Raw genomic sequence first — 19135 nt, 5'->3', positions numbered from 1 at the left:
CACAGAGTTAGTAAATGTCACAAAGATCCAAGGCACGAGGGATATTCTGTACACAGTAATAAGTAGAACCTAGAAATTACTATTTTAACAACACACAGAAACAAGATCTATTCTACTGTGAGACCAAGACTTCCCCCAGGACTTAGAGCTCAAAATTAAGAGTTACTTTTTAAGAGCATTTAGTCAAATGCTTTAAAATAGGGGAGGAACTAAAGGCAGATTATTATCTGTACACAGATTCAGTACAAAATAGGTTGAGCTTAATTATGTCTCAGGAAAGTCAACATTCCAAAAATACACAGTACTATGGGCCACAGTTACTTTTCAAGGTATTACTGTTTAGTGTAAAATGTATCTCTTTAATAAATGACAAATACAGAATAGCCTAGGAATAATTTGGTAAAGTTATTCCCAGGCTGTATAATACCAGAAAAGATATCTCCGCGAGTAATTATTTTACAGCATTAGGTGGAATAGTATATTCACAAATTCTCCCCAGTGTTGAGACTGTGGTATTTCATTAGATTGGTAAATTCCGTAAGTCTCAGAATAGTGATATAGAAAGCTATAGACAGGTTCTAGCATAAATATTTTCAAGACGCAATTTAAATAGTGACACCTGTTTCAATGTTCCCCATAACTTACCTTATTATAGATTTAATACACAGCCACCTTCCCATGTGGCACCATGGGGGTAAGATCTACTAAAAAAAGGAAACTTCAATTTTTTTCTTGCTATCATTGTATTCTTCGGACAAAGGTGGGTTAAAAAGAAAATTGGTAATTTTTGGTACCTGTTTTAAAGAACCGAGCAAAGGGTTCAGTGGTTGAGCGTCTGCTTTGGCTCAGGTGATGGTCCTGGGGTCCTGAGATCGAGTCCTGCATCAGGCTCCCTACAGGGAACCTGCTTCTCCCTTTGCCTGTGTCTCTGCCTATGTCTCTGTGTCTCTCATGAATAAATAAATAAAAATTTTAAAAAAGGTAAAGATAAATGAATCTGCTTCAGGTAATACAGGCAATGTGCCAGAATTAGCCTGGAAAGGTATTCCAGGAAACAGGTATATAGCACTTCTCATGCACTCCAAGAAGCCAGCCCTTCCCAGACACATATAATATAACGCATTACTAAACCAATCAATGGTTGTGGAACACATGAAAGCCACTAAAAAGCTTTACCTTATCACCAGTACGGGAAACAGGAGACCTAAAAATTGTATTGCTCTGCCTTTTATTAAAGTTTTAAATGAGAAATTTTTTTCAGTTAAACTAACAGTGGACTTTCATCACTTTTACGATATATGATGACATTTAGCTTTGTTAACCAATATGAAGCGCACCAACTATTTGTCTAAGCAAAATTCAGAAAGACTAAGAGGAAAGGTGGCACAATACACATTATTCAAACTTCAGAGCTTAAGCAAGACTAACGCTGCATAGGGACGCTCACACCCTGTTTTCAGTTTTAAGAAAATCAGCCTAGGTGGGCTTCCAAGTTGCGGCATGCATGCTGAATCAGTGGGGGAGGCTATCTGAAATCAGGACAACCCCAAGAAATGCGGCATGCGTGTTTCCATAGGAATAAGTTGCCATTGCTTGGAAATGTTGCAACAGGAGGTCTCTAGGCACTGTCAAAGCATCTGTCTACACTAGCCATCCTCAACTAGGGGAAGCTATTTGGCGAAATCTGGGGCTAGGTGGGGGTTGTTACTGGCATCTAGCGAGTAGAGGTCAGGATGCTGCACATTTACAATTCACTGGACAACCGCCCATCATGAAGAATAAGCTGGCCCAGAATGTCAGGAGTGCCAAGGGTGAGAAATCTGTTCTCCAAGCCTTAAAACACATGTCTTGGAAGAAGCCGGGCCCAGTTGGATAAGTCCTGCATTCACCTCTTGTATATGTTACTGAACAATTGTCGGCTCAGCACAATGACTGCTCTTGAGTGTTCTCAATAAGCAGAACACAGTCTGTTCTTCACGACCAACAAGACAGCTGTTTTGCATGTGTGATTTATCTTGTTTCGGCTATAATATAAACAGATCATTTCAAAAAGCAAATGCCTTGACTGGTTTTAAAGTTCCTAGTTTTATGAGCAATGGATTCCACTTCAGGAAATCACTGATTAACTGAGCCAACCAATTAATTGATTCCAAATGTTAAAAACAAAATAAAAAAATGAAGTTTTTAGCCTGAATACTAAAAATCTCTCCATCAGAATTCCCATTCAATTGAAATTTCCTAGATTTCTAAGTTGTGACTTTCTTAAATTCTTCATTCTGCAAACCTACATCTTTAAACCTCTTCATTATCCTCGTAGCTACAATATACTCAGTGCTATTTCCCAAGTGCCGTGTGAATCACTGCACGTGAATTGTATTCTTATAACAATCCTAGTTAGGAGGAACTACGGATATTTTCCTTATTCTTCTTCAAACTGAAGAAGTGTAAAGATAAAAAAGGAAGACTGAAAGTAAAACGGTTTGACATAGCATTCACAAGAATGAGTTCATGGAAGCGTATTTAATACAATGATAAGCAAGAAGGATTAAAAGGGGAAAAAAAGAAGGATAAAAAGGCAAGAGGAGATACGTACTACTTATAATAATAATAATAATAATAATAATAATAACAACCCTTTATTGTGTGCTTGATGTATGTTAGGGTCGGTCAGTGCCAAATGCTTTATGTCATCTCATTTAATCCTACCCCGGCCCTGGGTGTGGATGTGGTTAGAGCACCATTTTATAGATGGGGAAATCAGAGGCATATTCTAATGAAGACCACACAGTAAGTGGCTGGGATACATGCCCTGTTCTATCATGCTTGCGAGTCAACATCAGGGTTTGGCAAACTCTGACCCTTTAGTTCAAGTCCGGCTGGCTGCCCATCTTTGTAAATAAAATCGTGCTGGAACACGGCCATGCTTTTTCATTTTTCATGTATTTTCATTTCTCATATATTGCCTATGGCTGCTTTTGAGCTACAACAGCAGAATTGATTAGCTGCAACAGAGACCATATGGTGAGATCTAAAATGTTTGCTATCTGGCCCTCTACAGAGAAAGTTCGCCAACGCCTGTCTAAACTCTTCGATGCTAAGTAACGTCAACTTGACCTCCCGCTCCATACATTGAGGCCTCCGAAGTCCTTTGCCCTCACACAAGCTGGCTAAGAAGCTTCATTTCCTTCTAACACGACTCCCTGCCTCTATTTTTGTAAGCATGCTAAGGGCTAAATACTATCCTCTTCTTCCAGAAAGAGTATCCCTGAATGATGGTAATGCTACACAAGTGAAACTTATTAAATATGATTCCCTCACAGTCTGAAATCATTAAAAAGCGAAAACAAAACAAGTATTGATTTTCCACTGGGAACAAGTTATGTGCCAGGAATACAAAAGCGAATAAAACCTCATCTTGCCCTCAAGGAGCTCACAGGTGAGCAGGGGAAACTGAGGTACAGGCAGAACGGCTTTCTGCAAACTATGCTGGGCGGCGGGGTGCTAGGGTTCCAGAGGAGGCTCTTTTCCCAAGCCATCCTCCAAGGGCTCATAGAGAAGACACCAGAAAACCCATTTCTCTTTTTAAGATAAAGGTCTCCGTCATGTTGAATTAAGTAACAGAATTATGGCTCGGCTGTTCAGCAAGTGGAATTATTACCCTTAGACACAGAATAGTAGAGCAAAAGGATTTACAAGCTCAGCTCCTTTGTTCCAAAGATGAGAAAGGCAAGGATAGGAGAGAAAGTTGTCAGGAGCGCCCAGCAGCTGAGCATTAATAACGTGGTCCAGGGGCTGCACAGCGGGCGACCTAAGGGCAGGACCCTGGAGCCAGATGGGGGCCAAGTCACTGACCTCTCTGAGCCTTCATATTCAGAAGCCACTGTAATAAGTGAGTTCATATATGTCAAGGGCAAAGGAGCAGTGCCTGGCTCCTGGGAGTGTCAAATGAGGGAGCTAATTCTGAAAATTAAAAACAAGGCATGGAAATGGAAAACTCAGCTCTTTAGGTGAGCCCAGACTCCACCACACTCTGATACACTCCCCTCACCCCCCAGCCCCACTTCCCTATTACACCCAGGTCCCTCCCTTGGTGGGGGGAGCCCCATTCTGCTCCTGCTTCTGTCTCAGACCCAACGAGGTATGACCTTTCACTCATTTCTTCAGCCCTTATTTCCTGTTGCCTGGAAATATCTCTGCTGCCCCCCTTTTCGCCCCAATCCTATCGTCACCACCCTTGGCCACGCATGCATCATCACACCTGTATTACCTGGTCTCACCCAGCCACGCAGCACCCCAGCCCCCCCTGTGAGCAGCTCCCCTGTGTTGGTGCCAGATGAACCCAGATGCCCTCTGCATCATACCAGTCCCCTGCTAGGAATCTGCCACCGTTCCGGGTACCACCTACCTTTCAGTCTAGACACTTCTGTCTGTAATTGAATATCCTTTCACCTTAACCTGATGTTATTTCTAATCACAGAGACCTGACTGCAGATCCCAACACCGACACATGCCCACGGTGTGACCCAGCCTGACGCTTAATCCTGGAGTCTCGTTTTCCTTTTCTGTCAAGATGAGATAAATACTACTGATCTTTTGGGAAGAGGAAGGACACAATTCCCATCACTGGCACAGGGCTGGATGTACAGTAAGTGAACGAGATATTATTGCCCACTGAGTCTCCGCCTTCCCCAACCTTTACTCGAGGTCACATGAATCCCCCTCCTCAGGACATCCTCCTGACTTCTGCTGATCCAAATCAGCACCTTCACGCAGAGCTGTCTTCTGGAACTTTAGTCACGGTGTTCTCTTGCTTTGGTGAGACCACTCATGGTTGGCACTACCCACCTTGGCCCTCAAGCAGTGGTTCCTAACCCCACGGCTGATTTTGCACCCCTCCCCCCCACCAGGGGACATGTGGCAATGTCTGGAGACATTTTGGGTTGTCGTCACTGGGAGATAGCTGTATCAATCATGTTTTTAATATTTTTTTGTATTTTTTGATGCTCTGACATCCAGGAGACCTGGCCCCTCCTAGGGCCAGCTAATTCCTAGAGATAGTGAATAACTTGCCTGCTGCCTCACCTTTTTTATGCAAACCAACCAAACCAAAGCTTATACCCCAAACACCTCCTTTATCTAATCCTCTGGTACCAAGTTAATATTTGCTCTGTCCTCAGTCACCCCAGGGTCAGGTTCCTTACAACCAGAAACCACTCCACAGCTCTGAGCCAGGCAAAATTACTCAAACTATCCAATCCTACACTTGCTCAACCTTGCCTATCCTGACTTGCACATTCCTTCCCTGCAAACAAAACAAAACAAAACCACAACACACACACACACACACACACACACACACACACACACACACACACACACTAAAGGCTCTGAGCTGGGCTCTTCCCTTGTTCTTTCTGCCTCCTAACCAACCCTAATACTTCTCCAAGTGGCAGGCCCTGCACGGCATGCATGCATGCCCCACCTCTTGCAAACTGTAAGAAATAAACTCTTGGTTGAAAGGCAGTTCTCTCCGAGTCTGTCCCCTTATCATACATGATGAAATAAAGTCCCAGGTACATTTTAAAGAGTTCTGGCATTTAGTGTGTAGAGACCAGGGATGCTGCGGAATATCCTACAATGCACAGAACCCTCCACCTCCAACAAAGAATCAGCCAATCCAAAATGTCAATAGTCCTACAGTTGAGTAACACAGACCTAAAATGTTCCACATGTGGTGACCACAAGGTCTCTGGAACCCCCAGCCCTGCCATATGGCTCTAGAGCCTGACTAGAGAAGCAGAAAGTCCCTAATGCCTGGATTGACTGAAGCACAGGTAAAATCAATATAATAGTTTAATTTGCATTCAGAGCTCTTTTAACCAAAAAAAAAAAAAAAAAAAAAAAAATTCACTGAATCAGTATGTTCAGCACAAGTATTTCTTTTCAGTTAGTATGTAAAGTTTAGTGCTAATAGCTCCCAGTAGAAGGAAATATTCATGAACGTACCTCTTTGTTCTGTGATTCAAAGTAGGAAACATGGTCAATCAATATAGTATTTTCTACAGGAGGACTTCTGAAACAGCACATTAATTTTCCTCTGGGGCATTCATCCTTTGTGATGCTCTCTCCACCCCCAGAAACAAAAAAACCCACTAATAATGTGGGTAAACAAGTATACACACTTTGTTTTTGAACCTTCACAATGTGCACGGGCATACCAAGGGCTCCGAGATTAAAACAATCTACTTAACTTTGTCTTAGCTCAGTTTTCCAAATTAGTTTGATCTTGAAATTTTTCACATACCACCTATTACCATCCTAAGGAACAAGTGTTATGTGGAACACATTCCAGAAAACATCTCATTAAAGTTGACAAAAATCTCAACATTGAACTTTAGAACTTGAATTATAAAGTTTCTCCCATTGTAAAAAAAAATAAAATAAAATAAAAATAAAGTTTCTCCCATTGTAATCAGAGCCGCTTTGGGAGACAAAATAGAGAAGCATGACACAGTCCCCCCCTTAACTTAAGCCTCTGGCAGGAAGGGGAATGCTTTCCGCTGGTCTCTGCTGGAATGGCACAGACCCCAGAATCTGGGCAGACCATATTTCCAAATGGAAGATTTTGTCTTTTCTGCTTTATTACCTTGGACTGGTTATAACAGCATAGATCTCAACATATTTAGACGCCTGGCAAAAAATTATTCTCCCACAAGTGGTAAGGCGAATTTAAACTTCTGTGTTTTGGGAGGAACCCAACATATTATGACCCTGAATACCTATAAGGAAGCAAAGGAAGGGAGCAAATCAAGACCAAAGGTGGAGGTGCAAAGTACCCCAATTTTACCACCCACTTCCAGACTGCTCCCTAATACCCTCCAACACCTTGGATCTCTAAGTCATAGACACAGTCATTCCTTTTAAAAACTCTGTGGCTTCTATGGATTTAGTTGAATAGCAGAGGACTATGAATCCTAAAGAGGATCTGTACTTCCCAGAGGACCTCAGCCCACCCACCCTTGCTGAAGAACGTGCAGCCCTTTTCTTCTGAGCAGGAGGACCGGCCATCAGCACGCACTCGGTCTCTACATTAGCCTCCAGGAGACTGCTCTTTAGAGTGACCTGCACAGTCTGAAAAGGGCTCGGCTGAGGCTGGGGGTGTGTGTGGGGAGACACTCGCAGCCAGAAGCAGTGTAGCAGCAACAATGCTGCCATCTGTTCACCTCGCTCAGGGGACCCCTCTGCTCTTTCACCTTGAAATAAGACGGCAGTCATTTGCCCAGTCCTACAGGTCACACAGCCTGTCGGTCCTCTGTTCTTTCACCCACCATCACCAATGAACAGAGAGAAGAAGAGGAGAAAAGAGAAATGCTGCATCTCCTTCCTCCCTGGGAATGTGCAAAGCCAAGCTGGCACCATGGATATAAATGCACAACACACCCCTGTGTTTATTTTTGAAAGCGTTTCAGATGCCTTCTGAATATCTTTGAGACCCTCTGCAAACACAAGAACAATCCTCCTCTCCTTCACCTCCTTTTGCAAGAAGGTAAAGAGAGGTTGGGACCCAATGACTGGTCTGAGGCTGCTTTCTGCTGAGGCTATTGGAATGGAGATGCAGGAGCTGATTCCCAGAGGGTGCTCTGTTTTCCTAACCCTCCCCTTGAGGCTGCTAATTCCTTCTCTCTGGTAAACACTGCCAGGAATTGCACTCTTAGGATTTTGCAATAAAAATAAGCCGTGTCTGCTTTCCAAAATCATGGTGGAAATCCTCCCAGTTCAATCCTACTGTAATTTAGGCTAGGATAGTTTCAAAGTAAATTTGTGCCATTTCATTCACAGTGAATTATGTACTTTAACCAGTAACACACACTGACCCATCTGTCACACTTATGGTTTAAATGCTAAATGTCACTCCGGCTTGGTCTTCAACCCTCGCTTATAAATCCAGTGGTGGGTTTCAGGACCATCAGACAATGAAGAAGGGAGTGAAAGGGATTGTGCGCTTAGTCTAATCTCATTTTAAGCAGCTGTCTTTTTTTAAAAGGTGATTAATAATGTTGGTGTGAGATTAAACATTCCTACTGAAATAATTTGAATCTAAGAATGTTATATTCCTGCTCACTTACGTATGATGTACTTCTTCAGTCAATTTGTACATTTTCCCAAAGCTAACTCTACCCTGGGGTGTGCATGTGGAGCATGCTCTTGCTCTTTCACAAACACACCACCCCCACCTCACCCCCACTTATTACCTATTTGGTTATACATTATTTATATCACAGCTGCCCTAGATGTTTCATCATCTCCCCTGAATTAAAATTTAGGGTGTAATCTCCTCTTAGGAAGTGAGGTTTATATTCTAGAAATGCAATAATCACTCTGTAATACATTGTATCTCATCTAAATAGACTAGTGCAGAGAACAACATTTAAACTGTGGTTCTAAAAATCTCTAGGATTCTAGGACCCTATGGGAGGGCACACAGAGCAACCCCCTCCTCCCCTTATCTGGCTTATATATGGGGATCTTCCAAGACACTTCTAAGTTTTCTTCCAAAGAATCTCTATTCTCCTTAGTTATGTTTTGTGTCTTTTATTTCTTGAATACAGATATTCCTTTTTGAATGTTCCCCCTCCTGCCTTCCAGAAAAACTTGAAAAGTTAACCCACACATGTAGTCCCAAAGCTATTACCTTCACCAGGTATTCCAAGCTATTTCTATGGTCCCATCATAACCATAACCATAACCATATACCTTCACAATTCAATCTCAAAGACCCTGGGCAAGGACAGGTGGGGTCTATAGCTCATCATTTCTTTTTTTTTTTTTAAGGATTTACTTATTTATTTGAGGGGGGGCAGGGGTAGAGAATCTTGAAGCAGACTCCCCACTGAGTGCAGAGCCTGATGCAGGGCTCTCGATCATGACCTGAGCTGAAACCGAGAGGGATGCTTAACCGACTGAGCCACCCAGGTGCCCCCACCCCTCGATCATGACCTGAGCTGAAACCGAGAGGGATGCTTAACCGACTGAGCCACCCAGGTGCCCCCACCCCCCCATTATTTCTATTTCCACCGCAAAAGGCTCTTTCAACGGCAAATATTAAAATCTCATCTTTCGTATTCAGTTTTACTTTGGGTTGTGGTGTTCTGACCATAGGCTACTTAATAGTGCATGAATAACTCATACCATGGCTGTTGGGAAACTGCACCATACTATTTATTCTGGATATGACAACATTAGGTAGGACTCTGGGCAAGCCAAAAAGGTTCACTATGTGTTCATTTGGGGGATGAGTTCCCGGCTGTGGCATGTTTGACTTTTTCAGTGGTCTGGCAAAGAAAGTTATAAATTAGTGAGTTACTGACATTTGCAGAGGGCTATTCTTGAATGTGTAGCAGATCTGTGATGGTCTCGGTCACTAGGATCTGTTTCATTATAGGCAAGTAATTCAGTTTATCAGACAGGTGCCAATTTCCAAACACATAAATATATGTTATGTACAGTGTCTGCGGCACATGTCAGACAAACACCCATAAACAGACTTTTAAGTCTCTCAGGAAATAATCTAATTCTGATTTGTGCCCAGTCTGTCAGCGACGGATGGTCGCTAACTGTGTGGCAGATTTCATTCCTCCCTTTGTGCCAGGAAGTACTGGTGCCAACCCTTACTGAGAACACCTTCAGATTCTGGAGGCCTCACTACAGTGCAGCTCTCAATAATTCAAGCCAACCCGTAATGTAGTCTGGTAGGCTGATCTTCCCTTTTGCAATTTTATTTCCTATCACCTGAAGAATTAAATCAGGCTTCGCTTTTCCCTTTTCTTGATTGCTCTTCTGTCCTACTCATAATCTTGGAGCAGGGCTATTGTTTTGAAGAGCTTCCATCAAAAGGAGCTGCTGCTTCACTATAGATTGGTATCATACTGGAAATAACACAAGAACAGAGGTAAGGGGGGGGGGATAAGGGAAGCAGAATGTGGCACCCCTAAAAATGAAAATTAAAGAATGGGAAGTCCCCTCCCCCCAAAGAACCATGGCTGCAGTTACAGCTTGTTTAGAGGATAATTATTTGATTTTATAATTACTTTTGTGGGTTGCAAAATAATTACTGTGGAGGCAAATCTCCATGTGCCAAAATAGCAGAAGCGATTATTCTAAAGTTCATGCCGAAACAATAATAGTCAAGATGGTGAGCTCTTAGGTGGGGATTTGAAATCCATTCCCTTTGTAAAATGTGCCAGCCTGAAGCCCACACAAAGGTCAGGGTAGGGGTGGGGAGCAAAGATAATCCACAAACCCAATTCCCACAAGTTGTTTCTTTTTAGGCAGATTTTCACTTTAAATCTGTCCCTCTGGACACTCTAGAATGTCAAGTAGCCCTTGATAAGACCAGAAGTGCAGTTCAGGTGAGCGTCACAGACATGATAGGATCCCCCTGGATTCTAATTCAGATATGGTGCTGAGATGCTTAGGAGTGGCAACTTCTCATCACAGGAACTTTGATGTAGTGAGGGGTCAGCAAACTTTTTCTGATGAGAGTCAGAGAAGAAATATTTTAGGCTTTACCGGTCTCTGTTGCAAGTATTCAGCTCTGCAGCTGCTGCCATGGTCAGTACATAAATGATTGTGCATGGCTGTGTGCCAATAAAACTTTATTTATTAACACTAACATTTGAATTTCACCTAAGTGTCTGTGTCACTAAATAAATATTAGTCTTTTTTTGATTTTGGCCAGCCTTTTGAAATCATAAAACAAACAAAACCTTTTCAACCTTACAAAAAAAACAGGCAGAGGGCTCATGAGCAGAAGCTTACCAACCTCTGATCAAGCTGGGTTTTCATGCATCTCAACAATGTCTTCAGAGAAGAGAAGTAAATTCATTTTACAAGTGGAAAAAACGCAGGATGAAGGTGACCCAAGTCCCCAACGCTTCCTAATGCTAAGCAAACACTTTCCACCACATAATCTCTTCTTGTCCTTTTCAAGGAATTGACAGTTGGCTATGGGTGTTGGTTTTTGCCCAGATTTTCCTGATAGAATCATTTCCCCATTTAATTAATCACTCTAAGAAGCTGAATTTCATTGACCAAAATAACTAGTCTCTTCTCAGAGGTTCACATCTCAGAAGCAGCCAACATGGCTGAGGTGGTGGCACCAGAGGGACAGTCTGGGTACAGCAGCAACAGCTTGTGACATGCAGGAAGCCGTGTTTGCTCTGGTTCTCTGTTCCCTCTTCTCTAACACTCTCAAAGAGTAATTCCAACCTGAAAAGGTTGTTGTGATGATCACAAGCAAAGAACATGTGCCAATTACAAAGTGTAATATATATACATGTAAGGTGTCTCGGCTTTCTTAAAAAAAAAAAAAAAATCTTATTGGCTTCCCTAAATGGGGAACTCTCTTCTTGACCACCAGCTCAGAACCTTCTCGTTTTCTTTTTTAAAAATCCTCTAGGGAAGCTATAATTAAAAACACAGGTAACAAGTATTAGAAAGGATATAGAGAAATGGGACCTTCATAGAGTCATTGCTCGTGGGAAGGTACAAGGTACAGCCCCTTTGAAAAGGTACAAGGTACAGCCCCTTTGAAAAAAGAGCTTGACAGTTCTCAGAGGGTTAAACAGCATAACTGTATGATCTAGCAATTCTATTTCTAGGTACACACCCAGGAGAAATGAGAATTACATCTACACTAGAACTTGCACATGAATGCTCACAGCCGTATTATTCATAATACAGACAAAAAGTAGAGACCTAAACGTCCATCAACTACTTAATGGAGAAGCACAATGTGTCACATTCACACAATGATTTAGCAATAGAGAGAAATGAAATACCGACACTACATTGTCGAAAAAAAACCTTGAAAATATTATGCTAAGTGAAAGAAGACAGGCATGGGACCAAATACTGCAGGATTCCATTTATATGAAATGTACGGACTAGGGAAGTCTACAGAAACAAACAGTATATTGGTGGTTAGTGGAGGATAGGATTGCAGGGATAGGCTTGAAGACGGGGTGGGCAGAGTTTCTTTTTCTGGTAATGAAAATGGTCTAACATTCATTCTGGTGATGGATACACAACTCTGTGAATATACTAAGACCCACTGAATTATACACTTTAAATGGATGAATTGTACAATGTGCAGATTCCATCTCAATAAAGCAACTGAAACCCCAATAACGTCTTCCATAGACATGGGGAAAAATCCTCAAATTTATATGGAACCACAAAAGACACCAAATAACCAAAGCATTCTTAAGAAATGGCAGGAGAAGAAAAAAGAAAAGAAAAGAAAAGAAAGAAAAGAAAAGAAAAGAAAGAAAAGAAAAGAAAAGAAAAGAAAAGAAAAGAAAAGAAAAGAAAAGAAATGGCAGGAGACAAGGCGCCTGGGTGGCTCAGTCAGTTAAGCACTTAACTCTTGATTTCAGCTCAGGTCATGATCTTAAGGTCCTGGGATCAAGCCCCATGTTGGGCTCCACACTCAGTGGGGAATCTGCTTGAGGAGTGTCTCTCTCCCCTCTCTGCCCCTACTCCCACTCTCTCTCTCTCTCTCTGTCTCTAAAATAAATAAACCTGTAAAAATCAACAACAAAACAATAGCAAGAGAAAAAAAATGGCAAGAGGAATCATACTTCCTGGTTTCAAACTATATTACAAAGCTATGGTAATCAAAACTGTATGGTACTGGCACAAAAGCGGATATACAGATCAATAGAACAGAATAGTGAGCCCAGAAAAAAAAATCCACATATATGGTCAATTAATTATGACAAAGGAGCCAAGAATATTCGACAGAGGAAGGTATTCATCTTTTCAAGAAATGGTGTTGAGAAAACTGGACAGCCACATGCAAAAGGATGAAATTGGATCATAGTCTTATACCTCACACAAAAATCAACTCAAAAATGCATTAAAGACTTGAGTCTAAGTCCTAAAACCATAAAACTCCCAGAAGAAAAGATAAGAAATAGTTCCTTGACATGGATCTTGGCAGTGATTTTTTTTTTTTTTTGGATTCAACATCAAAAGCAAAAAAACAAGTGAAAATAAACTATTGGGACTATATCAAACTAGAAAAAACAAAACAAACAAAAAGCTTCTGCACAGCAAAGGAAGCCATCAATTAAACAAAAAGTCAGTCTATGAAATGGGAGAAAATATTTGCAAATCATATATCCAATGAGGGGTTAATATCCAAAATATATAAGAATTCATACAACTCAATGGTCAAAAAGCAAATAATCTAATTTAAAAATAGGCAGAGAATTTGAATAGACATTTTTCCAAGGAAGACTACAAATGGTCAACGGGTACATAAAAAGGTGTTCAACATCACTCATTATGGGACACCTGGGTGGCTCAGCAGTTGAGCATCTGCCTTTGGCTCAGGGCATGATCCTGGGGTCTGGGATCGAGTCCCGCATCGGGCTGCATTCAGGGAGCCTGCTTCTCCCTCTGCCTGTGTCTCTGCCTTTCTCCCTGTGTCTCTCATGAATAAATAAATAAAATCTTAAAAAAAAAACCCACATACATCACTCATTATTAGGACAACGCAAACCCAAACCACAATGAGTGATCACCTCACCCCTGCTAGAATGGCTATTATCTTAAGTAAGCAAGCAAAGAAGTAACAAGTGTTGGCGAGAATCTGGAGAAAAGAGAACCCTTGTGTACTGTCGGTGGGAATTTAAACTTACGCAGCTATTACAGAAAAAACAGTAGGGAGGTTCCTCAATAAATTAAAAATAGAATTACCATATGATCCAGCTATCCACTTCTGGGTATATGTCTAAAGGAAATATAGACAGGATATTCAGGAGATATTTGCACATCCATGTTCACTGCAGAATTATTCATGATAGCCATGGGGTGGAACCAACCTGTCTATCAAAGGATGAATGGATAAAGATGTGGTATATATACATTGGACTATTATTCAGCCAAGAGAAAGGAGGATACCCTGCCATTTGTAACAACATACATATATCTTTTTTTTTTTAATTATTTATTTATTCATAGAGAGAGAGAGGGAGAGACACAGGCAGAGGGAGAAGCAGGCTCCATGCGGGGAGCCCGAAGCGGGACTCGATCTCAGGTCTCCAGGATCACACCCTGGGCTGCAAGTGGCACCAAACTGCTGCGCCACCAGGGCTGCCCAACATACATATATCTTGACAGCAATATGCTAAGTGAAATACAGCAGGCAAAGAAAGAAAAATACTGCATGGGATCACTTCTAGGTAGCAACTTGCTTTTTAAAAAGCAAAGTTGTGTGTAGTTCAGTAGGTTAAGCGTCTGCCTTTGGCTCAGGTCATGATCTCAGGGTCCTGGGATCGAGCCCTGAGTCAGGCTCCCTGCTCAGCCAGGAGTCTGCTTCTCCCTCTCCCTACTCTCATGGGTGCTCTCTCTCCAATGAACAAATACAATCTTATAAAAAAAATTTAAAAAGTGAAATTGATAGAAACAGGACAGAAAAGTGGTAGCCACGGACTGTGGGTGGAGGGAGGGGCATAAGGAGAGGTTGGTAAAAAGGTACTAACTCTCAGCTAGAAGATGACCATAAGGTCTGGGGAGCTAATGTAAACCTGTGACCACAGTTGATAACCTAGTGCTGTAAAAAAACCTGAAATTTACTAAGAAGAGTAGAACTTAAATGTTCTGATAAAACAAAGGTAAATACGGAGAGTGATGATGTGTTAATTAACTAGATGGTGCGACTCCCTTCACAATGTATACATATACCACATCATCACAACACGCACTTTAGATATCTTACAATTGTTTTGTCAATTATGGCTTGAAATTTTTCAAAAAGTAAATATAAAAAAAATTTTAAGGGGTGCCTGGGTAGCTCAGTTGGTTAAGTAACCGATTTGACTTCAGCTCAGGTCATGATCTCAGGGTCCTGAGATCAAGCCCTGAGTCAGACTCCATGCTGGGCAGAAAGCCTGCTTAAGATTCTCTCTCCTCCTTCTCCTCTTTCTGCCCCTCCCCACTTCTCACTCTTTAAAAAAAATAAATAAAAGGAAAAATAACAAATTTTAAGCTGTTGAAATCCTCCAAAGCCTCTTGCATCCCATCACAGCACATATCCCAGCTCCTTGGCATGGTAGCCAAGAGCCCTTCATTATGGACCTCTACCCATTTCTCCAGGTCCAGTCTCACCTCCCCAGGTGTGCGTGCTCCACTCTGGTCATAGCAAACTTCTGTCCCTGCAGTCACTTGAATAGGTAAATATATATTTATAGAATAGATAAAAATTAATAAATTAACATGTATATTCTTAGGTTGAACACATTTTTAAGTGCCTCGTATCCGCGCACTGTTCTAGGTACTAGAGATACAGCGGTGAAGAGCAGAGGTGAGACAGCCCCTTGCCCTGAGCGGTCTACAACTGATGTCCTGTCCTTGGACCTCTTAACCTTTCTTCTATCTCTGCTCGTGGTCCTGCCGGAGAGACTCTTTCCCTCGGCATCTCTGCCAGACCAATGCTATTCACCCACCGCAATTCAGCTCAAGTGCCATCTCCCTTCATATGACGTTGGTGCCCTTCACTCTCAAGAAGCCGATGTCCCACCTGTGTGCCCGTAGCATCCTTAGCCTACTTCCACATAGCAACGTCCCTTGCAAGTTTCCCCCAGAGCAGAAACTCATCCCTTACCTATTTCGCATGTCAAGTTCACGGCCACCATCAATGCCTGTTATGTGAATACATGAATTTCCGTGTTCTAGCTTTCCTCTGGCCTCAGATGTAGAAAAGAATACAGCTTCAAAAGCCACCATCACATGGTTTCTTCCAGCTGGTCTATGGCGAGCATTCCAGCTGAGTTGTCTCTACTGTTCATTTGTTTCTAACCCAACTACCGGATTCTTGCTTAGCTCCTTGTTCCCTTACCCAGAACTCTGCAACTTCCACCCCTTTGGCTGTTTCCCCCCTACTGACCTTCTGGTTGAAGGGGAGCTCATCCCTTCTCTGCCCCCAGGCCCTCTGACTGCAACAATGATTTCATCACAAAGCCTAGTTGGCACAGAGCTTGGAGCCATCAGAGGCAACTTCTAACTGGCTCATCATGCCCCCTCCTTTCAGACAGGGCTTAAAACTCTGAACACGTGGGGCACCGGGGTGGCTCAGTGGGTTAAGTGACTGACTCTTGATTTTAGCACAGGTCATGGTCCCACGGTTGTGAGATCGAGCCCTGTGTTGGGTTCCACACCAAGCAAGAGCCTGCTTAAGATTCTTTCTCTCTGCCCCTTCCCCACTGGTACGCACATGTTTGCTCTCTCAATAAAACCAAATCAAAAACTCTCTACACCTACTGAAGCCCTAGAAGTTTTTACCATTCACATGAATTAGCAAACTGCAGAAACAAATGTTTGGGGCTAGTAAACAAGTATTGAGCCCTCCCCCCACCAATACAGTTTTACGTATTTATCTTCTGCATTAGTCCTTTTTATCTCCTTTAGACACGTGGGTATATTTCAGGCTATAGATTTTACAAATATTTTTAGCCTCTCTTCTCCTAAACGAAGTGAATATTTATAGATGTCATCTGTAAAGCATCAGAAGATATTAAAATGGAAGGGGAAATTATTAGGAAAATCACATATAAGTTCCAAGCTTTGCTAAAAATAAGGCCAATGGACTTTGAATTGCTGGTGTTCCTGGGGCTTTTTAGGAATCTGTAACAGAATCACAGAATCTTGGTCTTTTGACATTGTTAGACTGCTCAAAGTCTGGAACTATGAGTGGCTGTGGCATTAGGGCCCTTTCTCTTGTCTGGTCCTTGCCTAGGCACTGCCAGCAACAGCATCATAAAAACCCACTCGTATGTGCTTCGACATAATACAGGAGTGGGGCAATGGGGATGATAAATTCAGAGTGGCCTGTTATCCTTTTCTATTTCTGTGTTTGTGTACCATTCTCCATATCATAGTTTTAGAAAGGTAACTCGGTCACACCACCTCTGCTTAAAAACTCCTGTGCAGAGGCACCTGGGTGGCTCAGCAGATTAAGTATCTGACCCTTGGCTTCAGCTCCGGTCATGATCTCAGGGTTGTGGATTGAGCCCTGAGTCTGGCTCTGTGGTTAGTGTGGAGTCTGCTTGAGATTCTCTCTCTCCCCCTGCTTGCATTTACTCTAGATAGATAGATAAATAGATAAGTAAGTAGATAATTAAATGGATATATAAGTAGATAAAGAGAGATAAATAGACAGACTCTTTAAAGCAAACAAAAAAGTCCCATGCAGCCCTCAGTGATCCTGGATTCCAGTGATGGAATCCAAACTCCATAAACTGTACCAGAATTTTCCTGACCTCCCTCAGACCCAAGGTGGGACTGACCACTCTCCACTTTCTGCCCCTAAAACAATACCTTTCTCTCTCAAACATTTTTAAAACTTCTGCATGCGCATTTGTCTACCTCCCTCCCCCTACTGCTTCATCAGGTATCTGAGGGCAGAGACCATAAGGTCTTACCGATTTTTATATTCCTAATACTGGACATGGCACATAAAAAATGCTTCACAAACATATTGCCGGAAGAAAATGAATTTCCCCAGCATATATTTCCAAACTAAGTCAGGTCATTTCCACCCGCCCCTTGACGTTTCACAAATTCTACCCACTAAACTTCTCCCCTTTCCCGAACAAGCTATGCTCTCTGACAGCTTCAATCGCTTGTGTGTGGTTTTTTCCCTTCCCGAAAGGACTCCTCTGTTATGTCCCATTTCAAATATCACCTCCTCTAGGAAGCCCTCCTGCTTTACTCACACAGTTTATGGCTTCCTCTGGTGATTCAGCAGTTTACCTCCTGCTGCTCTCACTAGAGTTCAGACTGTTCGAGGGTAACAATGGGCTGTTGTACCTGTTGATATCTACCCCTAAGCCGAGGGGACCCTACACACTCAAGCTGCTGATTTGATAAACAATTGTAAGAGAATGAATCAACAACTTCATTGTTTGAGTACAGGATACTCTAACAGAATGTAAGAGCCCAACTGCTTTAGGATTTTCCTCTCTGTACACTAGTCCCAACATCCTGCTGAACCCTTCCATACCTCTTCTCCCTACTGCTGCAACAGGTGCTTTCTTCCCAGGGTCACATGGGTTACACACAACCTCTACACTCCACTCAAGTCAGAGCATGTCCTAGGCTCTCTTGACCTCAAGGAAGCAGTTTCCAACCTGTATCCCCAAGTCTTCCAGAGCTGTCCCTTTGACTGAGGGGTCCATCAGACCCCTGCCGATAAAATTCTCTAGCTACTACTTCCTTCAGCTCTTGGCCTTCCTCCCAGAGAAACAACTGGTTCTCCTCTTGACCATTTTTTTGATTACTCGATGAACCACAAAATGCCTAGTCATTGTAAATTTAGATATACACATGAGCCCTTTTACCTAGAACCTACTGGTCATGACGTTAAAGCTTTATTTATTTTTTAAAGATTTTATTTATTTATTTATTTGACAGAAAGAGAGCTTGAGAGAAAGAGAGAGAGAGGGAAAGACAGAGAGAGAGAACACAAGCAGAGTTGCAGGCAGAGGGAGAGGGGAAGCAGGCTCCTCACTGAGCAGGGAGCCCAACGTGGGGCTTGATCCCAGGACCCTGGGATCATGACCTGAGCTGGAGGCAGAGGCTTAACCGACTCAGCCACCCAGGCACCCCACCATTAAAGCTTTAAAACGACTACAACAACAATAATAACAAAATACTGTTGACTTGTGCAATGCTGAAGGGGCTCTTCTGCAGTCTCACCTTCACTTGCCTTATTAAAAATGTAGGTTTGCCCCGTTAAATAGAGAGTAGAAATGGGTGGTTTCACTTTGGACCCAATTCAAGGAAGAGGCCAAGCAGCACAGGAGAACAGGAGGAAAAACCCAAGACACAACTGGACTCGGTAGTAACAATACAGATGATGATAATCACAGCTAGCATTTCTCGAGCACCTTCTCTTGCTGGGCACCACACTACACGCTTTGTACCAATTATCTCATTTAATCCACACAATTCCATACAGAAGTTACTTCTGTCGTATCCTGCAGTCACTCAGCTAGTGAGTGGAGTAGCCAGTAACCAGTCTTAGACTGCTACTGGGAACTACTTCCTTCATGAAGGAACAGGGTCTGTT

General features: G+C 42.4%; 1 protein-coding gene across 10 annotated transcripts in view; it reads right to left on the bottom strand.

Annotated features, from left to right (window-relative positions):
* Positions 1-19135, bottom strand: part of PHACTR1 (phosphatase and actin regulator 1) — a 558131-nt gene that overhangs the window by 230568 nt on the left and 308428 nt on the right. For 2 of the 10 annotated variants that reach the window (XM_025444334.3, XM_025444332.3), the window contains exon 1: positions 15671-15946. The exons of the other annotated variants lie outside the window; for them this stretch is intronic. Coding sequence is in view for 1 of the 2 variants with exons in the window: in XM_025444332.3 (XP_025300117.1) it covers positions 15671-15701 (31 nt within the window). In the remaining variant the exon portion in view is untranslated. Of the gene's footprint in view, positions 1-15670; positions 15947-19135 lie in introns of those variants that run through there. 10 annotated transcript variants of the gene reach the window in all.

This window comes from Canis lupus, chromosome 35 (assembly GCF_003254725.2).
Source record: "Canis lupus dingo isolate Sandy chromosome 35, ASM325472v2, whole genome shotgun sequence".
In the NCBI taxonomy this organism is placed as follows: Eukaryota; Metazoa; Chordata; class Mammalia; order Carnivora; family Canidae; genus Canis; species Canis lupus.
This window is presented reverse-complemented; position numbering and strand designations above follow the sequence as displayed.